Source organism: Vigna unguiculata, chromosome 11 (assembly GCF_037176805.1).
Source record: "Vigna unguiculata cultivar grain cowpea cultivar isolate G323 ecotype 2 chromosome 11, ASM3717680v1, whole genome shotgun sequence".
In the NCBI taxonomy this organism is placed as follows: domain Eukaryota; kingdom Viridiplantae; phylum Streptophyta; class Magnoliopsida; order Fabales; family Fabaceae; genus Vigna; species Vigna unguiculata.
Genome location: NC_140802.1, coordinates 40,491,335 through 40,511,581, shown reverse-complemented (window position 1 = coordinate 40,511,581; position 20,247 = coordinate 40,491,335). Strand labels below are relative to the sequence as shown.

The following is a 20,247-nucleotide window of genomic DNA, read 5'->3' as shown; positions in this document are numbered from 1 at the left end:
GTTGAATCGTGAATGGATTGGTTTGGTTTATTATCTTTCACCGTAGATCTTCAAATTATCTACAACCTTTCCTTGCCATAGTTGTCGTATCGGATTATGAATCTACGACATTACGATATTTGTTAGAGATAGATTTTAAGTCTAATTCAACTTCATAAAATCGATTTATAAAATAAGAATTACACTCATTTATATATCATGAATTAACTTCATATTTAGACAATGTGAGACATTCAACAATATTATTGTGCAAACGAATTAGCAAAGATGGATTTGGAAGATCATGCTTGTTTGTTTGGCGCGATTTGATAGGAAATTCGAGATTCATCCATAATTACATCTTGCAAAAGTCATGAAGATTTGTGGAGATAATATGTGATTTTACGAATATAATCCTCTCACCCAATATTTTTTTGGGTTAAATATGTTTTTGGTCTCTCAACTTTTGGTCAATTTTGGAATTAGTCCATTTTGAATCTTTGGACCAATTTACTTCTAGTTCTTCATATTTCAAAATATGTAAATTTAGTCCTTTTAGTCAAATTTTGTTAAGTTTACTTGACATTTCAAACGCGTTTCATAATAGTAGTTGACTTAACATTAAAGCAAAAATGTGTCAAAGATTATAAACAACTCAACTACAATATTGAAATACGTACAAAATATCAAATAAACATAACAAAATCTTATTAAAATGACTAAATCCACGTATTTCAAAAAATGAAGAATTAAATTGATCCAAAATTTCGAAATAAACTAATTTTAAAATTCATTAAAAATTAAGAGACCAAAGATATATTTAACCCTATTTTATCACTTTGCTTCCTTTTCCTTGTTGCAAGATTCTTAGAAGGATATAGTAACGACCAAAAGTGACCATGCACACAATACAATGTTATCTTAAATTTCATTGACCCGTATTTAACTGCCATTAAAAAGCACGATATATTCCCCAATAAAAATATAAAAATATGGTTTATTTTTAAAATTGAATGAATTTTTTTAAACTCTCGTAAACACGTAACATTTTTCAAATATTATGATTCCATATATATTATCTGTAAGAGTAAACTATTTAAAGATCTTGAATTTTCATCGTTTATGCGTTGTTTAGGAAACAATTTGAATTTACACATGATACATTATGACAGTAGAAGTATCTTGAATATTAAATATTGACATAATGTTAGTTTGGAATATAAAGATTTGTTCATGTTTAGCAGTATCTCAGATGAAGTTATGAAAATATTAATTTATTACTACATTTATCCATTTAGAAATAATAATTACACAACACTTGGGTGCATAATTACACTCGGAAAATAAATTGTATACTTGACACTTCCACTAATCTGTGTCACTATTCAGTGGTCCCTGAGAGCAGGGGAAGCAGAAAATTAGTCCATTTTTTTCATGAAGCTTATAAATGATGCAGTTGTGTGTGGCAAATTTCATGGGCAGTGAGAAAAGTAGGGTACTAGAAGGGAATAATTGTTTGAATTGATTTGTGGGTTCCATTAAGATGAGAGTTTCATCATAAAACCTATTTCATTTCATCATAACACTAGACAAGTTTGTAGTTAGGCATTAATAGTGATCAAAGACGCATCATACACATGTCTGCATGAAAGCAAATTAATTTATCTGAATGAATGAATGTGAATGCAGTGTTTGGGTGATTCGTGATAACATAGTTACTCTGTAAACTGAATATACAGTAAATTGCTATATCAGGTATTGAGTTATTGTGTTAATTTTCATAGATGTCAGTTTACCTTAAACCAGAGTGTGGAACAGAATGTGCAGAAAGTTATTAGCAATTGTTGATGAGAAATAATGACATTATGTGTTGACAGCTGGTTGAATATCATTCATCAAGTATAAACTCAAGTGAACATGAACATGTCTCAATGGTTTGTGCTTGTCTATGTCATGATCTTGAAGGCGATACTCATTCATATGGAACACTTTATTATGCAGTCAATTGGCCACTGAGGTTTGTTTATTTATTATGGTTGATGATTAATTACGTGTTATAAAAAGTTGTACCATTTGGATAATTTTGAAAGCAAAAATTACACGTGTTGTGCCTTCCTTCCCATTTGTTTTCTTGATCCTTTTTCAGTTTTATACTGGTAGCATATAGGTACATCAGAGTTACCCTGTGAAGATGACGGGTAGGCGAAGCAGCAGAATCAGTATTGAGAGGTATCGCATTTATATTCATTGGATTAGGTAATGTGTTATCTAATTTATGCAGTTTAAAACTAAGCTCAACATTTTTATAATAAATATTAAGTGTAATTTTTGTTTGCATTTAAAAGTGATTGAAACAATTAATATACATAATGATGTTGTTTAACAACTATGTTTATGTGGGTAATGTAAGTGATTTTGTTGGGCTTCAAAACCATTAAACAACCTAATTAATAAACCTCAACTGAATAGATGAATGTATTTAAGAGTCAAAGTTGGTTTCTAAAGTTGACACTTTCAGTGGTGACTTCAATTTCATTTCGCATCATTAACTACCAGAAATTAAAACCTACGACCAAGTAGGTGAGGGAATGGAAACAAATTATACCAGGAAAAAATACATGTATTTTCCTATTAATCTTACTATATCAAAATTAATTTATTGTACGTTTTCTTTTTCTTTTTCTCTTTTCGTCTCTCCTTTTATTCTACTAATATAATTTATCACTCACATCGTATTATACTTATAATGGGCATATACGTATAATTTTTTTTTTCGAAATTAACTTTTAACTTGTTCAGCTGAAATATGCGTTTTTAATCATTTTTATAATAAATTCTTGTGTAGATACAAGACAACAACTATGAGTGTCCAAGTGAGTTACATGACATTTTTTTTTTTATTAATGACATTTCTTTGTTTTGGGAAAGGTACACATTTATAGGAAAACATGTAGATTTTATATCTTTATTAAAAGTTTTTGAGTATGTTTAGTAGTAGGTGTTGTATTATATGTTGGTGTTGACAGTTAGTTGTAAGTATAAATTTTGAAAATTTGTTCGTTTGTTGGTTTCTGTTGCACAATCAAATATTGTTGCAACTTTTTATGTAAGATATGTCCCACGAATATCGTTGGACTTATACAATTTCATTCATTTAGGGTTTTAGAAATTCTTTTAACTATGGTGCCATTTGCATAATTACATCGTGGGAGAAGGTTTAGAATGAACAATAGAATAACCGAAGCACACTCCTAAGAACCTATGTGTATCGGAAAAGTAGTTATATATATATATATATATATATATATATATATATATATATATATATATATATATATATATATATATATATATATATATATATATTATCCATAAACTTTAATTTAAAATTGGAATTAGTTTCCCAACGAAATTCTAATTTAATTTAGTTCACCAATTTTAAAAATATGTAGATTTAATTTTTTTAATTAAATTTTTTTAAATTTATTAGATGTGTTTCATTATAATATTTGAATTAACATTGAAGCGAAAATGTGTCAAATGGTGTAAACAACTAAAATATTATCATGAAATACGTTTGAAACGTCAAATAAATTTAAGAAAACACAATTACAAAAGATTAAATCCACACATTTCTAAAGATGAAAGTCTAAATTGATCAAAAATCTTAAAAAGACCGATTCAAATTTTCGTTGAAACTTGAGGAATAAAACAACATTTAACCCTGTATATAATATAATTAGGTGAAGCAATTCAACATATAGAGATTCCTAATTTGCAAGTATGAGCTGGCCAAGTGCCTCTATTATTCCATAAGAAAATCACTCTCTTTTTAAAAGGGAGAAGACAATAGCAGAAACCATGTTATGACATTCAAATGATTGTTTATAAACTCTAATGATATATAAATCTTTTCACACATAGCTACACCATACTTCCTAATCATATTTGTTTCTTCCTTTCTAAACATTCACTTTCAAGATCATTAACTTTTAAAGTAAAGCCACTTTTCTACGTTTTGGCCAAATCTTTTCCTCATAGTGTATACTTACTTGCTTTAAGTATGGGTACAATAATGAACTCATTCAAATTTAACATAATAATATACTTACACTCACATATTATAAGTCCACGGTTAATAATGGATAACACTACTTGTAATTTATATCATCTAGATCCACACCACCACTCAGTTTTAATCATATTTAAATACCAATATAAGAAACTTAGATATCATATAATGATATTCGAAACAACCTGTATATATATCATATATCATATGAAAATTATAAATATGAACATCTCATTGACCAAAATGAATATTATTTCCATGCAACTTGTTAAGTTATCTAATATCAAACATTTCCATAAACACAGGTTTCCAAACAGTGTACCAGAAAAAAGAAATAAAGTTTTTGTACGACTGGGGTATATTTATAACACATTATTGGTGACAGTAAATTATTGCTTACTTTACACTTTACAGCTCCCAAAATTAATTCGTAACTGCTTCACATAAATCCATGATATATACAATGGTTTTCACTGATAAATATTGTTTCAATGATATATAGATATGTTCTTTGAATTTTACCGCGCATGATTTGAAGGGCAAATGTGGCAGTTTGAAAAAGGACCGAAGACGAGGATTAGTAATATAAAAGGTGGAAAAAAAAAAACAACAAAGTCAGACAACCGAACACAACACAGCACAAACACAAACACAAAAATCTGAAGTTCTCAGCCACATCAACACAGTCCATCAAATCGGCCAAAAACATCACCATAATATACGGACTAAGCAACTCAAACTCAGTTTCTTGACCCACTATTGTCTCTGTTTCATCCCCTTCCACTCCCACTTTCACTCTTTCCCAACGCTTCAATTTTCGGCCTTCATTCCTATCTTCTCTTTCTCTCCTCAACTCTCATTCAGTTCCCTTTTTCTTCAAGGTAATTTTCTTTTGTCCTCTTGCCTTGTTTAGTTTTGCATCGATGTTGTTAAATATTCCAGTTTTCACACGCATGTTGGTGTTACCAGCTTGTTAGATCTGATTTATTGCAGTATCAGCGACGGCGGTGGAAAGTCCGAGAATCTCCACACCCAGTAACGGTTTTGCGCGGCATGAAGCAAATGGAGAAGTGGGGTTCTTTCTGAGAGAGTTTACGAGGTGAGGGCACGAGAAAGATTCGATTTTTAGGGGTGGTGGGGTTGTTTTGCATGCGGGAATGGAAACGAGGATGAAGAAGTACAACCGGCAAGTGAGTCCGGAGAGGGCAAAAGTGTGGACTGAGAAGTCCCCAAAATACCACCAGAGTCTGAAGGTACCCGTGATTTATTATCTTTGTCGAAACAGACAGCTAGAGCACCCTCATTTCATGGAGGTCCCACTTTCTTCACCGGATGGACTATACTTGAGAGGTAGAATGAGTAATGGGAGGACATAATTTTTGTTTTAACTCTGTTGTTTTACTCTGTTGGTTGTGGATTTTGACGGCTGTTTCTTCTGCAGATGTGATTGATAGACTTAATGCGTTGAGAGGTCGAGGTATGGCTTCTTTGTACTCATGGTCTTGCAAGAGGTGAGCAAGTTGTTGCATTTTCTGTGTTCATGTTTTCAATTTTTATGTTGAGGGCAAAGAAAGCTTGACTGGTTTTGTGCCTCTGACATTTTAGAGAAGTCAAGGCTGCAATTTAAGATAAAATAAAAACAACCTTGTTTAACTTTAGGTTGTTTTTTCATCACTGGTATATGTTGTTCTTGTAATTCAGGAGCTACAAGCATGGATTTGTGTGGCATGATCTATGTGAAGATGATATAATTCTTCCAGCTCATGGAAATGAATATGTTCTCAAAGGTTCTGAGCTCTTTGATGAATCGAATTCAGGTAAATATCTTCCACAGGTGAAAAATTGTTAGGTCCTGAATGATACATTGTTCCTGCAACCTTAGTCAATGGATTTTACTTCGCAGATCGTTTCAGTCCCGTGAATAATGTTCAAATACAAAGCGTGAAGCTGTTGCCGGGGCCAGCTTCTTCTAGGAGCCACGATGAAGCCTCATCCTCTTCTAGCATGAACGGGAAAGAGACAAGAATCTCCCAGGATGACGAGCTTTCCCAGGAACAACAATCTGGTTCCTCTGATGTTTCTCCTGAGGCTAGAGCTGAAAAGGGTGATGCTCTGAGCCTGGCATTGACAGAATACAAAATTTATAAAACTGATGGACTTGCTGATGCTTCAACTCAGACTGAAGAAAATGTGAGCAGATCCAGGGGTCAGAAAACTTGTACAAGGGGTGTATCAACGGAGGATGGATCATTGGAATCTGAATGCCATGAAATATGTCAAGTTGAAGAAGATCCACAAGTGAAAGATACTCCACAAATCTGCAGAGATACAGTTTCTCCTCCCTCAACTTCAAGTTCCTCGTCTTTTGTGGGGAAGGCTGAAACATTGGAATCTCTTATTAGAGCTGATGCTAGCAAAGTAAACAGCTTTAGGATTCTGGAGGAGGAGAGCATGCGGGAACCAACCAACACGAGGTTGAAAGCTTCAAATTTGCTGATGCAACTGATCTCGTGTGGCTCAATATCAGTGAAAAACCACAGTTTTGGACTTATTCCTTCATATAAGCCTAGGTTTTCCAGCTCAAAATTTCCTTCCCCACTGTTCTCAACTTCTTTTGTGTTGGGGGAGTTAGATTGCTTAGCTGAGAATCCAAAGTTGATGAGCCTCAGATTGGAAGACAAAGAATACTTCAGTGGAAGCTTAGTTGAGACTAAACTGAAGGAAGGAAATGGACTTAATGTTCTGAAACGCTCTTCATCCTACAGTGATGAGAGGTAACTTTTGCTTTTGAAATTTCACTACCAACATCATAATTGACATGGTGAAGAGTTGCACTTGCTTGTTTTTTCTTAATTATGTTAGAAAACAATAGTCATTTCCTAATACTTATTCAAAGCTGAGAAAATAGTATATGGGTCGCTTCTGGTCTGATCCTTGATGTGGTAATGTAACAGGAATAGTAATTGAGATGTTGTAATTCTTTACATTATTGTCAGATTAGACTGAAAAGCCAGACATGTTATGCAGTGGTCCATAGGTGATAATGCTTCAATCTGGTCATACAAGGCTAATTGAGTTTCTTTGAAATCTGAATTTCTTCTCTCTCTTGCATTAAATGCATGATTTCATCTCTCAAATTTGTAAAATATCTCTCAACATTTTTTTATTAAGAAAAATTTGATCATCTTATGCACCCCTGATCACTTCATTGTTCAATAAAATGGTTGCAAAATCTATATTTTCTTATGTTTTTGTTCATTGGTGTTTGAAGCTAATAGATTCCATACAATACAAGTACTTTCACATGCATGTTTATATCTCTATATCTGGTTGTATGAGATGTCTTTTGGAAATGAAGGCTTCAAAGGTCCAAACAGAAAGTCTTTGTTGCTGCTTTATGATGCTAGTGTGTGATATTAAAACTGGAATCATTGAATACAAAAAAGCTGGATTGAGAATCTGTGGAATAAGAAAGAGAGACCCATTTATCTTATGTTATTGGGAACATCATTATTGCTTGTTCTCTTTCTATGTTATGAAATAAGCACCTTTGTGTATTTACCTTCGAACATGGCACTAAATCTGATAGGGACATGTTAATTGTCACATTGTGGCCAATGATGTTTTACAAAATCAACTCACAAATGTGCAGGACATTTAAAGAACAGAAACCACAAGAAGACAAAGAGGAATCATCATCATCCTCAGGACATTCAAAATGCATTCCACGATCAATTAAGGCTTCATTGTCGAAGCATCCACGAAGTGAATCCATGAGATCCCCTGTTTCTGATGGACCACGCCACTCATCAGACAGAATTGATGGCTCTGGCATATCCTCAGTGACATCTAATGGTAGCAGCAAAAGGATCACAGAACCTCTTTCATTGAAAAAGCAATCAAAGAGGATAGATTCATTTAAGGAAGAGGAGGAAGTGATCAAAATTGAAGAAAGTTAAGTGTTGACTCCATCTTGTTTCTTAAGTCTCCTATAAAACTATCATTATTATATTCTTACACCTCTCAGCAAACATTAATTCAAACAATTGGTGTTCCCTCAACAGGCTTGCTTCAGGAGCTCGGGTTATAATCCAATCCAAACCATTTTCAGACACAGCATCCAGCAGCAGTTGAAAAATTGAAGACAACAGAAAAAAAACTGCTTTAGTTTGAATTCAACATGATTGTATATATCTATATCTTGGTGGGTCCATGGGACATTTTCCTAAGCTTACAAGTAAAATTATTTTGACAATTGACTCAATGCAAATGGAGCAGGTGTGGTCCCAGTGGTCCATTACCTTCAATATCTATTGTGCTGGATAGAGAAGGACTGCAATTCTGATATGAAGTGATTGCACATTCTGCTGTAACAACTCCTGATACAATATCTTCCTTTTGCACCCTTCCTTTTCCTTGCTTCAAATTATTGATTACTGCATACCACCTAGCTTTCACCTTCAAGGGCAGAAAAAAAAAATGAGTGCAGGTCGTTTTCAAACCCATCTCCTGGCATTGGAGCTGATGTCAATTGTCAAGAATGTGACTTGATTTTGACATTGGATGCCTTCTACTTAACATCAAAATGTAACATATCCTAGATGACCAGATTTAATTCTCAAAGCTAGAAAAAGTTGGTGAAAAGCTAATTTTTATGAACCCTTTTAAAAGCGGTGCTTCAAGTCATGAATTTTAAAAGCTGGGTTGCAGAAAGCATAAAATGAAACGACAATAAGAATCTCAATGTAGACAAATTTGTTCCAAAAATGTATAGGCTAGACATTTAAGACTACTTTATTATTATAAGGATCTAGTAGAAGGTGAGTTTCCATGGGTCCTTACTCGTGTCTTTAGCTTCAAACTTGAGGAAGACAAGCATAAAGGTGTTGTCCAAAAGCCTTTTGTCTGGAAAGGTAAAATGAGGCTTAGTCCTTTCATGCTTTTGTCTGCTTATTGAGATCTTGACTGACCCGTAAAATCATTACCTAAGCAATTCACGTATCTTTGGTTTTACTCAAGGCACAAGACATGTAGGCCATTATGCCTATCTAGTGATCTTTGTTTTCTTTTCTAATCTTACCACTTTTCTTTTTCTCTCGTTATCATACTCTCTGGGTGTATTTGGATTTTTCCTTCCTGTGGTGGTGGTTCTAGTATCTAACATAGCAATTAAAGTTTCACAACGATTAATACGCAGAAGGGAACAGTAGAAATTATTATAAGATTTGAAATTTGTCACAAACTTGAATGCATTGTTATTATTTATTATTTATCATATGAGTTGAGTTAAAAGTCATATATTGACTAAAAATAATCTTATACAAATAGAATGACTCAAATCTATTATTTTGTTTTGGGTTGTAAGAGATGTTTTGATTTTTTTATCATTGCTCATTATCATTAGTGCCGAATTTTTCAATGTTTATCCTAAAAGGACTTCACATTAATAATGATTTATTGAAACTAATATAATAATATATTGTCTTCTCAACTCATAACATTATCAATATCGATCATATTTATTTTCTTAGTACAAGTCTTTTTGCATTCAAATATCATCTAGGAGAGGTTATTTTCTCGGGTCCATATCCTAATACAAGAGTCTTTTATTCTTCGAAAGATAATAATATTTTGATATATTTTTCTAACTTATTTTTAATTCATCATTTTAATTATTTTTAGATCATTACATTACACTACTAAAAAAACTTTAAATAAATAATTAAAATGGTGAGTTAAAAATAAATAAAATAAAAATGAGTCAAAATATTTTTTTTTTCTCGAAAAACTTATCGAAAGTTGTTGGGTCTTGAGAGAAGAAAAAATGAATTGCAAGAGAGAAAAATGTTCAATTACATTTATGCCCTTTACTACACAGCAACCCAATTTGTTGTTTTCCTAACTATGTCCACCCTCAAAGTTTGTCATAGAAATGAGTAAAGGCTCGGAACGGAAAATGGAATCTAATTGTAAGAAAAGGTGAGTTGGTGACTAAGCGTATAGTCACGGTTATTGCTTCATGCACTCCATAATAACATAAAAAGACTCAAATACTTTTCACTCCTTCAACACACCATGCTTGTTAAGGGTGGACAAAAAATCCAATTTTTATGATTCAATCTATTTTTTCTATGATCCAATCTATTTAATATCTATTCTATTAAAAATTAAATCCATTTAAAATCTATTTTATTGGATCTGGATATCAATCTAATTTACATTTTATATATTTTATGGATTGGATATCCATTTTCGAAATCTAGATTTTCAAAATGGATAATCCAAAATATCAAATCCAAATTTTTACTTTAGATTTTTTGTTAGGTTAGGCTAAAGGTTCAGACGGACTAGCCCAAATTTAGTCGTATTTGATTGAGTTGGCGTGACTCTGTACAAAATTTAGGCCAAATTCTGTCAAGTCGGTCCCGACTCAGTTGGTCCTGGACAAAATTTGGAAGTATTCGGACAAATCTGTCAAATTCTTTTGTGTCAGCCCTATGGACACAAATTTGGATCCACATCCATTATTTGGATCCAAAATGGATGTGGATTAGATTTTCGATAGAGCTGACACCATAGAATTTGGCAGATTTTTTGTCGAGGCCAACGAGGTCAAATTTCAGCATGGGATGAACTTGGATGATTTTCGAACAAATTTCGGTCGGGGACGACATGACCAAATTTGGGCTAAGGTCGACTCGACAAAATTTCAGGCGAGATCGACTTGACTGGATTTGACTGAATTTTGGCCAGGGTCAATTTTGCCTAATACGACCAAATTTTGGCCAGAGCACACTTGGCCAAATATGGCCACATTTGGGTCAGGGCCTGATTAGTCAAATTTCGGTCAAGGTTGACTCCACTAAATTCGTCGATCGAGACCGACTTGACTGAATATGGCCAATTTTTGATCATAACCGACTAAGTTGAATATAATCAAATTTTGTTCGGGACTTAATCGACCGAATACGACTAAATTTAGGCAAGTGCCGACTTGACCAAATTTTGGTCATGACCAACTCGATTGAATTAGACCAAATTTAGGTTATGACCGACTCGCCTAAATATGACCAAATTTCGGTCGCGATCGACTCTGCCGAATACGACTAAATTCAGGACAAGACCAACTCAGTCAAATTTTGGTCGAGGCCAACACAACCAAATTTTGGTCGGAGTCGACTCGACTAAATTCGGCTGAATTTCGGTCGTGGCCGACTCAGTTGAATATGGTCAAATTTTGATCGTGACCGACTCATTTGAATACGGCCAAATTTCATCCTAGGCCGTCTCAGCCAAATACAACCAAATTTGGGTCAGGGCCGACTTAGTCAAATCTCAATCGAGGCCATATTTTGGTTGCGGTTGTCTCGACCGAATACGGTCAAATTTTGTCTAAGTCGACTAAGCCCAATACATTCAAATTTGGGTCGGGGTGAACTCAATCGAATACTTCCAAATTTTGTCCAGGACCAGCTGGGTCAAATTTTGATCGAGACCGACTTGACAGAATTCGGCCAAATTTTGTATAGGATCATGCCAACTCAATCAAATACGACTAAATTTGAACTAGTTGGTCTCAACTTTTAGCCTAACCTAACCAAAAATATAAATTGAAAATTTGAATAGGATATTTTGGATTATCCATTTTGAAAATCTAGATTTAGAAAATGGATATCCAATTCATAAAATATATATCAGATTGATATCCATATCCAATAAAATGGATTTTAAATGGATTGAATTTTTAATAAAATAGATATTAAATGGATTAGATCATAGAAAAAATAGATTGGATTATAAAAAAATGGATTTTTTGCCCACCCTTGATTAGAATTTTGTGACACATCTCTTCGCATATTGAATGTTAGAACAGAAAACAAAAAAAAAAATATTGCATGCAACCATCTAAACACTTTTCTAAAATCATCCATGTAATTATAGCAAATATTTGCAAAAGCTTCAAATTACTGTTGTTGCATAAGGTTAACTTTCCTATTTCCGGTAAAATAATGTCATTTCTCTTCCTTCTTTCAATTAATAAGAAACTATTATCTGAAGAAGGATAAACAGCAAAGAAGAACCTTAGTTATACTGCAACTAGTAAACAAAAGAACCATTATTTTATAAAAATTTTATGAAAGACTCAAGTATTTCAGTGCAATAATGTGAGACGTGAGACGTGGAAGGTGAGACGTGGGCGTGATACGTAGGACGTGAGACTGAGACGTGGGACGTGCGACGTGCGACGTAAGACGTAGAACATGAGACTGAGACGTGGGACGTGGGACGTGGGACGTGGAACGTAGGACGTGAGACGTGAGACGTAGGACGTGAGACGTAAGACGTAGGTTGTGAGACGTGAGACGTAGGACGTGGGACATGGGACGTGAGAAGACGTGGGATGTGAGACGTGAGACGTAAGACCTGAGACATGAGACATGAGACATGGGACATGGGACATGAAACGTGTGACGTGAGACATAGGACGTGCGATGTGAGACGTGAGACGTGGAACGTGGGAGGTGAGACGTGGGCCGTGAAACGTGAGACATGGGACGTAGGACGTAAGACGTGAGACGTGACATGTGAAACGTGAGACGTGAGAGACGTGGGACGTGGGACGTGGGACGTGGGACGTGAGTCGTGAGACGTGGGACATGAGACGTGAAACGTGGGACGTGAGACGTAGGACGTGCGACGTGAGACGTGAGACGTGGGACGTGGGACGTGGGACGTGAGACGTGAGACGTGAGACGTGAGACGTGGGATGTGAGACATGCGATGTGAGACGTGGGACGTGAGACGTGAGACGTGAGACGTGGGATGTGGGACGTTAGACGTGAGATGTGGGACGTTAGACATGGTACGTGCGACGTTAGACGAGAGACGTGAGATATGAGACGTGGGACGTGCGACGTGCTACGTGCGACGTTCGATGTGAGACGTGTGGAGTGCGACGTGAGACGTGAGACGTCCGTAAACACTACCTTGAAATTTATATTCATAAACTTTAAACCTTACAATTTAATTACAAATTTTAGAAGTTTAATAAAATAATTGTTAATGTATCCATAAATTTGGACTAACAAATTTAAATTATACTCTTGTAAAAAAATGTATTAATATAAAGAAATTAAATACATATAAAAGTGAAAGAATAAAAATATGAGGGTAAAAGTAATAATTAATGTTTATTTAACACCTAAAAATAAAAATTATGAGGATAACAACAATAATTTATATTTATCGAACTCTTAAATGAGCGGAAGGAAGTAGAGGATGATCTGAAAAGTTAAACTAAGGATGGACAAAAAATCTAATTTTCATGATCCAATCCATTTTTGCTATGATCCAATCCATTTAATATTCATTTTATTAAAAATCCAATCCATTTTATTGGATCTGGATATCAATCTGATCTACATTTTATATATTTTATGGATTGTATATCCATACTCTAAATCTGTATTTTCAAAATGGATAATCCAAATTATCCAATCCAAATTTTCAGTTTATATTTTTTGTTAGGTTAGGCTAAAGGTTGAGACGGACTAGCCCAAATTTAGTCGTATTTGATTGAGTTGGCGTGACCCTATACAAAATTTGGCTGAATTAGGCCAAATTCTGTCAAGTTGGTCCCGATCGAAATTTGGCCCAGTTGGTCCTGGACAAAATTTGGAAGTATTCGGTTGAGTTCACCCCGACCCAAATTTGACTGCATTGGGCTGAGTCGACCTAGACAAAATTTGACCGTATTCGGCCGATAAAACCGCGACCAAAATTTGGCTGTATTTAGCCTAGTTGGCTCCAATCAAAATTCGGTCGAATTCAATCGAGTTGGCCCCAATATAGATTTGACCGAGTCAGCCCTGGCCCAAATTTGGTCGTATTCGGCTAAGACGACCTAGGATGAAATTTGGCCGTATTCAAATGAGTCGGTCACGATCGAAATTTGGCCGTACTCAACTGAGTCGGCCACGACCGAAACTCGATCGAATTCAGTCGAGTCTGCTCCGGTCAAAATTCGATCGTGTTGGCCTCAACCAAAATTTGACGTAGTTGTTCTAACCTGAATTTGGTCGTATTCGGTAGAGTCAATCGTGACCGAAATTTGGTCATATTTAGGCGAGTTAGTCCTGACCTAAATTTGGCCAAATTCAGTCGAGTTGGTCATGACCAAAATTTGGTCGAGTCGGCACTAACCCAAATTTAGTCGTATCGGTCGAGTAACTGTCGAACAAAATTTGACTATATTCAACTTAGTCGGCTGTGATCGAAAATTGGCCATATTTAGTCAAGTCGGTCCCGGTCGACGAATTTAGTGGAGTCAACCCTGACCGAAATTTGACTGATCAAGCCTTGACCCAAATGTGGCCATATTTGGCCAAGTTGGCTTTGGCCAAAATTTGGTCGTATTAGGAAAAATCGGCCCTGGCCGAAATTCAGTCGAATCCAGTCAAGTCGATCTCGACTGAAATTTTGTCAAGTCGTTGGCCCTGACCAAAAATCGGTCAAATTCTATGGTGTCAGCACTATGGACACAAGTTTTAAAAAATTTAATTTGAATTTATTTTATGAAAAATGGTTTTTGATTTTGAACTTGATCCAAATATTTAGATCTGGATTTAAACTTGATCTAAATATTTGTATCTGGATTTTTAAAAAATTCAATCTACTTTTTTTGGAAAAATGGATTTGGATCGAAAATATAATCAAATTATTTGGATCTAAAATGGATGTGGATTAGATTATTAAAAATCCAATCCATGATCACTCCTAATGGCTGCCACCATTGTTATTGCTACTTCAATCATTAGCAGTGAAAGAAGAAGAAAGGACAACACCGCAGAAGAAGAAAAGTGAAAATGCAAAAGAAAACTCGTTTCCGAAAACTCTTTCTGGAATAATATTTAATGGGTTCAGAAAAACTTTTTCTGAAAGTAACTTTTATAGAGAGAAAAATGGTCATTTAAAAAATTTAAGGGGTGCGCAAAGAAATTATAAGAGTGCAGAAAGTAAATCTAATAGTTACTCATTGAAACGGGCTTCTCTGCTTACTTTCGGCTCAGTTTCATGGACTCTGGGTGTCTCACTTGGCCCACTAGTATTGATGGTTCTGGCTGCTAAGTGTTAGTAAACAACTACACATCTCCGAATCCATTTCAGAATATTTTTGGTAACAATGTATTTGAAATGTGTAATTTATAACACTTTTAATACATTATATATAATACTTTCTAAAAAACCTGTTAAAATTTTAAAATATTATTCTCGTCATTCTACACTTTGTTCATCTTCAATTCACAAAAACAATGAAAGAAAATCAATCCTGTTTATTGTTTTCCTGAACTATGTAATGATTTTCCATTTTTATCATAAACCTCTGGGAACCTGCTATACGATTTTCTTAACCTCATCAATTTTTGAATCTTTGTATAATTTTAAGATAATGTCATGGTGGCAATCATAAGGAGACCGAATTGTTTCTTAGGCTTTAATAACACTAACACCATAAAACAACACAGCCTAAACCAAGTTTATAGTTTATCCTCAACTGTCTATGTTCGAGCACTAGAATTTGATCTCTGTCATATAAATAACTGAGTAACTCTGCTGGAGAAGAGCTTTTTCCATTCCAAGAGACAATTAATGTTCATTTCACCATTTCTGTCACTCTAGACGAGCTTGGTGTAGCAGGTGCTCCCTGTATCTGTCTTGTGTTGTATGAATTGCAACTTAAACACTTATGTGCCACAATATGGTATTGTACATGAGATTTCACTCCACAATCATTGCAAAGAATCCACACCTGCTTACATTGGAAGATTGAGTTAGGTTTAAAGTTCATTTTTTAAAAATATAGCTAGATATATCTATCCTTAATTCCTAGCTCTAAACCTTTAGAATTGGAACTTGTTACTTACCATCTTGTTTTTTAAGGTTTCAGGCATTGGAGTTAAGGCAACCTGAGCCGAAGTTTTCATTCCAGAATGTTACAAAACTGAACATATTGATGCAATCATATGCTGCTTAAAAAATATATCAGGAGAAAGAAAATGAATTCTGCATACCACTTTGTCAAGCTTCTTCCACAAACTTGACATGTCACAGATGGATTTTGAGCACACAGGACATGAGTACCTGTATCCGTTTTCAAACAATGAGAATTAATAACACTGCCAAATGATGAAGATTGTCTCTCAAGGAATATATCAACATAGGCCCATGGCAGAATTTTGCATGGTGAAATTCATAAAGGTCTCATTTTTAAATAAAACTATGATATAAAACTATGATAGAAAGGTCTCATTTTTAAGTTTGTTTTAGGCTTTCCAAATCCTTGCTCTGTGTGCATCATTGAAGTCTTGCATTGGTAACATGTAGATCGATTTAAATGCCGTACCTATGATGTTTTTCCATCTCTTTGACACAGTCTAAATGTATGGTGTGCGCGCAAGGCAAGACACTGATTTCTCTTACTGTATCAAATAGATACTGCACAGGGGAAAATGTAGTAATCTAAATGAGAATCCAACATTTTTTTCTAAATGTTTCAGCCAATTATAGTACTAGTGGTTTGTTTTACCTCAAAGCAGACAGGGCAATTGTGATGCATTGCTCCTTCTACACAACGGTGACCATTTTCCATTATCTTGGAGTAGCAACATCCTAAAGCATAATTTGGTAGAATTTTAGTAATCATTGATGGAGAAAAGGTATGAGAAAAACTAAACAATTGCATTTGGAGCAATGTACTCACCACATCTCTTGCAGTGGAAAAAGTTATCCTTGCCTCCAGTTCTGTAAAAGTTATTGCATTGAGCAGGTTATAACTCAAATTCTGTTGAGCAATGCACTATGAAATGTAGTTATCAGCAAACAGAGTGAAGAACTTTACCTGCAGATGCCACATTCTTCACAGTGGTATTGGTTCTTTGAAGTCTGCAAGATTGAAGAAACTTTTAACATAATTTGCACAATCAAGACTAGAACTAACTAAAAGAAACAATCACAACACAGATTCTATTACAGTGGAGAACTCACATCATCATCAAAGAATTTGCATATATCACAAAAATACTTGCCCATGCATACTCCACAGTTTATGCAGTACTGTTGAACCTGAGAGCATGAAAAACAACCATCAGATCAGAAGCTGCTGGCATATTTATGATTATCATAATTCAGATTTCTAGGACTCACATCTTGCTCTGTGTCACATAAACAGCAAATAACCTAAAAATCAACAAAATAGAATGGAGTAAGGGAGTGAACAGCATCAAATATAGATTAACATTGTGAGTAAAATAAGATAAGAACCAGATGAATATTAGAACTTTACTTTCCTCAATGATCCAAAAATATAAAAGTGACAATTCTCTGGCAATCAGAATATTATTTCATATGAATCACTAAGTCACAGGATAACAATTACCATAAGGAATCATACCCAATTCAAAATCAAAAGAAGTGAGTAAACACATGCAAACCTTCTTAATTTCATGGCGTGGAACATCATGACGATCCACAACATCAACCTCTTCAGAGTTCTGATTAAATTAAAAACAAAAACGGATAAGAAACATGTATGTATATAAGTATGTCTTTTCTGCTAAAACTAACACAACTCTAGAACGATGAAAAATTGGGGAAGAACATGACACAATACCTTAGCTTCGTTATGGCAATGCCTGCAGTCAAAAACCTCATCACAGCACGGCGCTCTGATCTTGCATCTTCTTCTGTAATGCGTGCACCTGTCTCAAACAACATGGCACAAACAAGATAAGATTTTTCTCCCTTTTCCCACGAAATAAAACAGGGAAAAATCCCAACCGAACCAAATTCTCAAATGCAGAAGATGAAGAAAAGGAGTGGAAAGTTATCATCTTTAAGACATTAAGAAGTACCCAAAATTCTGAATCCCAAGTTCCATAGCAGAAAGTTGTGTGGGGTTAGACTCAGAAAACTCTGATAGAAGAACACAATTAGATGATACAACCTTTGCGGTGGTTTCCATAGTTCTGTGTGCCAGTGTTGGCAAAATCCACTAGTTTGGTTTGTTATAATGGAATAGCATTTCTCATCACAATTCATTTAAGATATTTTTAACAAACACAATATTTTAATAAGAAGTTTGTAATCATAACTTTTTTAAAATTAAAAAATAATTATTTATTCAATTAATTTTCCTAAACCACTCTCCTCAAAATATCTTTTATTTTATCTTATGATGTCTTAATTTAACTTTTATAAGTTTCACCATTTACATCATTATTAAGATATTTTTACAACTTTTATTTCAATATAAGAATCTTATAATATTAATTTTTTATTCAATTATTAATATATTTCTAAATAAGAAATTTAGAATCTAATTTAAGACTCTAAGTCTTATATTTTATATTATTTCATTAAATTTTAATAAAAAACAATCTTATAGGATGTTGTAAGAAAGCATCTAAATTTCATTTAAAACATCATTAATTTATGATTATTGATATTGAATTCGGTAAGAAACCTTTTCTCTCTGTGACGTTATCCACAGATGCTGACTCGGCTACACGCAAGGACGTGTTACAGTTCATAAATAAAATTAATGTGATAGAAATAAAATAAAAATTATAACATCTTACAAGATTTTTTAACGTACCAATACATTCACCATGTGACACGTGTTCTTATATTTTAAAATCCAAAATAAAAATCATTGAATATTGTAAATAAAAAGTTGTAAAAATATAAATCTACTAAAATATGTTTTAATGTATTCTGTATTTGATGTAAGGATATTGCAAAATAAAAAATGAATAGAGTAATTATAGAAAAAAAATTAAGTACGACTTATATGTAGATGAAATGATTGCAGGTATAATTTAAATTACATTATAGTATAATTCAAATTGTTAATATTTACATCATAATTTAACGTGATTTATTTACAGGTTTAAAAATCACAAAAAATATGAACTTATAAGAGAAATGATAAACCAAAACAATTATCTTTACATCTTCGTTTTTGGATCATAAATTTAAAACAAAATTAGTTATATGAAATGAAGTCACGATATTAAGTTAGTTTAATAATGAAAAACTATAATTAATTATGAATTCAAGTGTACTTTATTATCACATAGAGGTTATATTTAGTTTATTAAATAATAAATACATTATGCTTACTTTTGTATTTACCATATTGTGGTAAAGATATATCTTGGTATATTAGGAAATTTGTATAATTTGATAATAAATTAATTAATAATGTAAATACATTTTGCCTTCATAAATTTATTATGATTACAATATTTAATATATAGAAAAATAATAATTAATTGATGTGAAATCTTTATAAGACAACAATAAAATTATTATTTCTTTTTCATGTAGGGAAACCCAGAAAAATTCCTTGCCGTGTTGTATTATAAATCATTAATGGTGCAAAATTCTTTTCAAATATTTCTAACTTTGATAAAACACTTTAGTATTTTCCAAACTAAAAGTTATTATTAGGATTGCACTTTAATAAATTGCATTTTACAACAATTTACTCTTATGGAAGATTTATCATACATAATCAAATAAATCAGTAAATTTCAAACAATATTAATTGAAATAGAGGATTTATTTTAAAGTATATATATTCTAAAAAAATAAATTAAGCATGTAAAAACTAGTTATCTAAACATTAAACCTTATTGTAATTATACATATTAATTATCATCAAATTTGTAGGTTATATTTTTAAGGATTTCATAGATTATGATTATAATTAAAGAAATAAATATTATGCAAAAATGCTACACAATATTTTATAGGAAAATACACTTCACACTAATCATATAAAATGTGCAGTTCATTTCTGAGAAAAGAAAAGTATAATTCTTTTACATCTCAGAAGTAAATATTTGAATAAATTCATAAGAAGAGCAAATTTGAAAAATAAAAAAGCATAAATAGATAATTATTTTTTAGAAACGAAACTTAAAAAATGGCAATTTTACTTTATTATTATTATTATTATTATTATTATTTCTTAATTTATTGGTACTAAAATACTGTTATTGTAATATTCACTTTATCTGAAGAGTTTCGGAGACTTACAGTTTTTTCAATTGGATTCTGGGATAAATAAATAAAATATACTTATTTTAATAATGGATTGAAGTTTATTAATGAGTTATCGAAGAAATGAACAA

At 33.1% G+C, this 20,247-nt stretch overlaps 2 protein-coding genes across 3 annotated transcripts; one reads left to right on the top strand and one right to left on the bottom strand.

The window, feature by feature from the left end:
- The first annotated feature begins 4,664 nt into the window (after nucleotides 1-4,664).
- Nucleotides 4,665-8,460, top strand: LOC114170513 (protein SOSEKI 3-like). The gene is made up of 7 exons (XM_028056005.2): nucleotides 4,665-4,932; nucleotides 5,021-5,401; nucleotides 5,493-5,562; nucleotides 5,753-5,868; nucleotides 5,955-6,825; nucleotides 7,704-8,006; nucleotides 8,116-8,460. Exons 2-7 carry the CDS (start codon nucleotides 5,209-5,211, stop codon nucleotides 8,183-8,185), a joined length of 1,623 nt encoding a protein of 540 aa, XP_027911806.1. The 5' UTR covers nucleotides 4,665-4,932; nucleotides 5,021-5,208; the 3' UTR covers nucleotides 8,186-8,460.
- A 6,993-nt stretch (nucleotides 8,461-15,453) lies between these two features.
- Nucleotides 15,454-18,147, bottom strand: LOC114168535 (CHY-type/CTCHY-type/RING-type Zinc finger protein). 2 transcript variants are annotated; one of them, XM_028053397.1, is made up of 12 exons: nucleotides 17,962-18,147; nucleotides 17,721-17,808; nucleotides 17,542-17,601; nucleotides 17,255-17,287; nucleotides 17,096-17,173; nucleotides 16,950-16,993; nucleotides 16,812-16,852; nucleotides 16,638-16,720; nucleotides 16,455-16,546; nucleotides 16,123-16,192; nucleotides 15,976-16,017; nucleotides 15,454-15,860 (listed from the first exon to the last, which is right to left on the bottom strand). In XM_028053397.1, the coding sequence occupies exons 1-12, from the start codon at nucleotides 18,069-18,071 to the stop codon at nucleotides 15,705-15,707; spliced, it is 897 nt and encodes a 298-aa protein (XP_027909198.1). In that variant the 5' UTR covers nucleotides 18,072-18,147; the 3' UTR covers nucleotides 15,454-15,704. The 2 variants fall into 2 exon arrangements, with proteins under 2 accessions (XP_027909198.1, XP_027909200.1); XM_028053399.1 differs by lacking the exon at nucleotides 15,976-16,017.
- Between the last annotated feature and the right edge of the window lie 2,100 nt (nucleotides 18,148-20,247).

Excerpts from the sequence above, each read along its gene's own strand:
- LOC114170513 (XM_028056005.2), top strand. The coding sequence starts at position 5,209 with ATGGAAACGAGGATGAAGAAGTACAACCGGCAAGTGAGTCCGGAGAGG. Across the intron at positions 5,402-5,492 it reads GGATGGACTATACTTGAGAG|ATGTGATTGATAGACTTAAT; the intron begins GTAGAATGAGTA and ends TTTCTTCTGCAG. Across the intron at positions 5,563-5,752 it reads TACTCATGGTCTTGCAAGAG|GAGCTACAAGCATGGATTTG; the intron begins GTGAGCAAGTTG and ends CTTGTAATTCAG.
- LOC114168535 (XM_028053397.1), bottom strand. The coding sequence starts at position 18,071 with ATGGAAACCACCGCAAAGGTTGTATCATCTAATTGTGTTCTTCTATCA. Across the intron at positions 17,809-17,961 it reads CTTGGGATTCAGAATTTTGG|GTGCACGCATTACAGAAGAA; the intron begins GTACTTCTTAAT and ends TGTTTGAGACAG. Across the intron at positions 16,853-16,949 it reads GAAGAATGTGGCATCTGCAG|AACTGGAGGCAAGGATAACT; the intron begins GTAAAGTTCTTC and ends TAACTTTTACAG.